General features: G+C 36.6%; 1 protein-coding gene across 1 annotated transcript; it reads left to right on the top strand.

Annotated features, from left to right (window-relative positions):
• The first annotated feature begins 320 nt into the window (after nucleotides 1-320).
• Nucleotides 321-3886, top strand: LOC113348325 (D-glycerate 3-kinase, chloroplastic-like). The gene is made up of 10 exons (XM_026592046.1): nucleotides 321-787; nucleotides 1234-1646; nucleotides 1765-1844; nucleotides 1926-2019; nucleotides 2106-2184; nucleotides 2315-2346; nucleotides 2446-2589; nucleotides 2752-2868; nucleotides 2982-3032; nucleotides 3532-3886. Exons 1-10 carry the CDS (start codon nucleotides 529-531, stop codon nucleotides 3673-3675), a joined length of 1413 nt encoding a protein of 470 aa, XP_026447831.1. The 5' UTR covers nucleotides 321-528; the 3' UTR covers nucleotides 3676-3886.

Below are 3886 nucleotides of genomic sequence, written 5' to 3' on the forward strand. Positions count from 1 at the left end.
CTTACACAAGTATATGCCCAAAAAGGGGCCACATGAATTCTCTTGAGGTTTTCCCGTGTTAGTTTAGCACCATCGCAAATCGATAGGCCTCGTATCGGCCGATTATTTAGGAATACGTATCGGCCGGTACGGCTACTTGGCAAACCATGAGCAACCACTAATTTGTAATACGTATGCGTACGTGTACCACTTACGATGACAAAACACCCGCCCGTTTCGTTGAAAAACGAAAAGATAAGGGTGCCCGGTAGAAGATTTGGTTGACCTAAACATGTGTCCTAGAATACAAAACAAATACAAAAACAAACATGAGGAGATAATATTACAACAAATTACACACCAGACCTTAAAGACTAAAGCGGTTAAGTGTCCTGCAGGTCTCATTTGAATGAATCGCTTAATTCGTGGAAGACAGTAGTAGAGTTAGTTATAGTCCAGTCAGTGCCACAGCGAGAGTCAGAAGGAAGAGAAGAGAAGAAGCTTCGTCCGAAGTTTAGTGTCTTAGAGATAAAGAAGGAGGAGGTGGTAATGACGATGGCAATGTTGAACATCTTATCTCAGTCATCCACAACTTTATCTTCGCCGACTGTTTCTTCTTCTTCTTTGATTTTATCGTCTTATAAATACCCACACCACTTTTCTCATCATCATGTTAATATTTCCAATTCATTCTCTTTTCCAACAACAACAACCAATACAAATCTCTATAAGCTCAATTCTTCTTCTTTATCATCTTGTTCTTGTTCTGTTAATCCAAATTTATATTCAATGTCGACCCACAATTCAGGTATGCTAGTTTCATTTCCATGCAATTCTAATTTCATCATTTCTGCATGAAATTTCTGGAAAGCTGAATTGAATTGTTTTTTAATTTTGATTTTAATTGAAGAAATCCCTAATTTTTTTTTTTATTTTTTTTATGTGTGTTGGAGAATTTCTCTTTGTTATCATGATTTTGTGTTGAAGAATTTGTAGGCCAGTAGTTTGAATGTCTAACTTTGTGGTTCATGTTTAGTGATCCTCTGTCATGTCAAAGTCTCTTTATTAGGGGGAAAAGAGAAAAGAAACATGACAAAAGTAGAATTTGGAATTTTGTTTATTTTCTTCTAAATCCCTTTTGGCCTATTTCTCAGTACTAATGATTTGGGCCTTTTTGATTTGTGATACATGTACTATTGTCTCAACTCTCAACAGATGCTAACTATTCTGGGTAAATTTTTTTTTGTTCTGCAGGTTCTTCTCTAACTAGTAGATGTTCATGGATGCAAGACAATTCCAGTTCAGCATCATACACTCCTGTATCCAGCAATGGATGTAGGCCAATTGGCCCCAGTCCGTTGCATTCGGTGTTGCCGACATCACCTGCTAAAGTTGCATCAGTGCAGGATCTTTTTGATTTTATATGTTCAGGTCCACTTATTGAAAAAATGAAATTAGACCCTGAAAAGATTGGAAGTTCAATTGATAGGTGGTTAGAATGTGGTAGATACATATGTAGAATGTTTCAGCTCAATGAATTTAATCTGACACATCCTCAAAAGGTTAGGGTCTACCACTACTATATTCCTGTCTTCATTTGGTGTGAAGATCAGATCATTGAACATAGAGCATCTTACAAAGAGGGTGATGAGATTCCTCCATTAGTGGTATGTGTTCTGTTCGGTCCGTTTATCTGGATTATTGTCTCTAATGATGAGTTTGAAAAATCGTTGAGGACACGCTTTTGGAGTTGTAATAGGTTTTTTCTTTTTTCTTTGGGTGCAGATTGGTTTTAGTGCACCACAAGGTTGTGGGAAGACCACACTTGTTTTGGCCCTCAACTTTCTTTTCGGGGCAAGTGGCAGGTAATTAGCAAAGTCGAGTTTAACCTGAAAGTTTAGTTCAGTTATGACAACTATGGAAGTTCTAACTTCTTTGAATGTCAGGAAAGCTGCAACAATATCGATCGACGACTTCTATTTGACAGCCGAGGATCAGGCTAATCTTAGAGATCAGAATCCTGGAAATTTATTACTAGAGGTAGTTATAAGAGCATAGCATAATTAATCTTGTAACTGTTTTTGGAATAGATGTGCTTATGAACAATATATGGATTCCCTTTTCAGCTTCGTGGAAACGCTGGAAGTCATGATCTTCCACTCTCAGTTGAGACACTCACAGCCTTAACCCAAATGACTAAAGAAGGTAAAATTCCAATTGTTACTTCCCTCTTTTGTTCATGTATTTCGATGCAAATTTTTTGATTTTTCTGTTCGTGGGCTCTAGTTTGCTCAAATCAAAGTATTTCTAATGTTTTTTCTGGTTCTCTATTCAGGTATGAAGATGAAGTTACCGCGATACGATAAAGTAAGTGTCTACAAGAATCACTACCCTAAGAATTCATGTTTTCCTTAAATATGTATATGTTTCTGAGGCAAAATTACTGAGCTAAGGATTCTTTTGCAGTCTGCATATGGTGGGAAGGGTGACAGAGATGATCCCTCAAACTGGCCAGAGGTTGAAGGGCCATTACAGGTAGTCTTATTTGAAGGCTGGATGCTTGGCTTCAAGCCTCTTCCAGTTAAAGCCGTCAAAGCTGTTGATCCACAGGTTTGTAGTCCTCAAAAGAGATTCAATTTCTGAGAACGTAGTTAACTTCTGCAATCTGAGGGCATATGATTTTCTTTTCATCATCCATATCTTTTCAATAATATATTACATGAAAAAGGGTTGCTTGATTAACCAAAATTCTGCCTTCACTTCATATTTCAGTTGGAAATCGTAAACAAGCGTCTAGAAGCGTATTATGAAGCTTGGGATAAGTTCATTAAGTCATGGATAGTAATCAAGATTAAAGAACCAAGTTGTGTCTATCAATGGCGGTTGCAGGTCTGTAATTTATCATGTTTCTAACATACTCCAGATAAAGAAAATTAGTTCAATTTTGAGTCTGAAATGCTTCTTTGTATAAATTAGTGTAAACTTATTTGTTCTGTTTTCAGGCAGAGCATGCCATGTTAGAGGACGGCAAAGCTGGAATGTCTGACGAAGAGGTGGGCTTCCAAAAACTCTTTTTGTTTAATCTAGCTTTAACCCAATTGGTAAGAATAATGAAGATAGCTTACCAAAAAAAATAATTGCTTAAGAGGGAGGACCCCTGGCATCATTCTTTCCACACTGCCTTAGGCATAACTCTTATACAGTGTTCATATGTGAGATGCTCACTGGAAAATTGGGTTGTTAACCAAAATTTATTGTAGCAAAAGTGAATCTTCAATATTGGTTTCAATTTTAACGTTCTTGCAGAAAAATGAAACTGTAAACTTAATAAACTTGCAAGAAATCTGATTAGTTGCGAGGATGTCCTAGGTTTTGGATATTGTTCATCCAGCGGAAAAGTTAACCTTAAACATAAATCAGTGCTTGTTGGGCTTTACAAGGCGGTGACAATTGGTTCAGAATAAAGAAGTGTTGCAAGGACTTATCAAGTTATAGCTGCAAGCTTCAAAAATTCTGTTTATTGGAACTAAGTGTTTTTATCTTCCATTGCAGGTTATGGATTTTGTTTCGCGATACCTTCCTGCATACAGGGCATATCTCCCAACTCTTTACTCTGAAGGACCTAGTGGTTCAAATCCTGAACATGTTCTTATGGTCGATATTGATGAAGAAAGGAATCCCATCTTAGCCGGGTAGATTTCTATTTAGTGAGTCAGATTTTGGAGGCCAATCAATTCTTTGGTTTCTTCGACATAATTTATTTACCAATATATATCATCCAAGCATTAATTAGTTTGGATTAGGAGAAATAATGTTAGCAGTTTCAATTAATTTGATCATTGGTTCTTTGTAAATTGTAAGCAGTATCTATTGAAGTTTATAAAATGACGTGATATTTACATGTTAA

The sequence above is a fragment of the Papaver somniferum genome, chromosome 2, assembly GCF_003573695.1.
Source record: "Papaver somniferum cultivar HN1 chromosome 2, ASM357369v1, whole genome shotgun sequence".
Classification (NCBI taxonomy): Eukaryota; Viridiplantae; Streptophyta; class Magnoliopsida; order Ranunculales; family Papaveraceae; genus Papaver; species Papaver somniferum.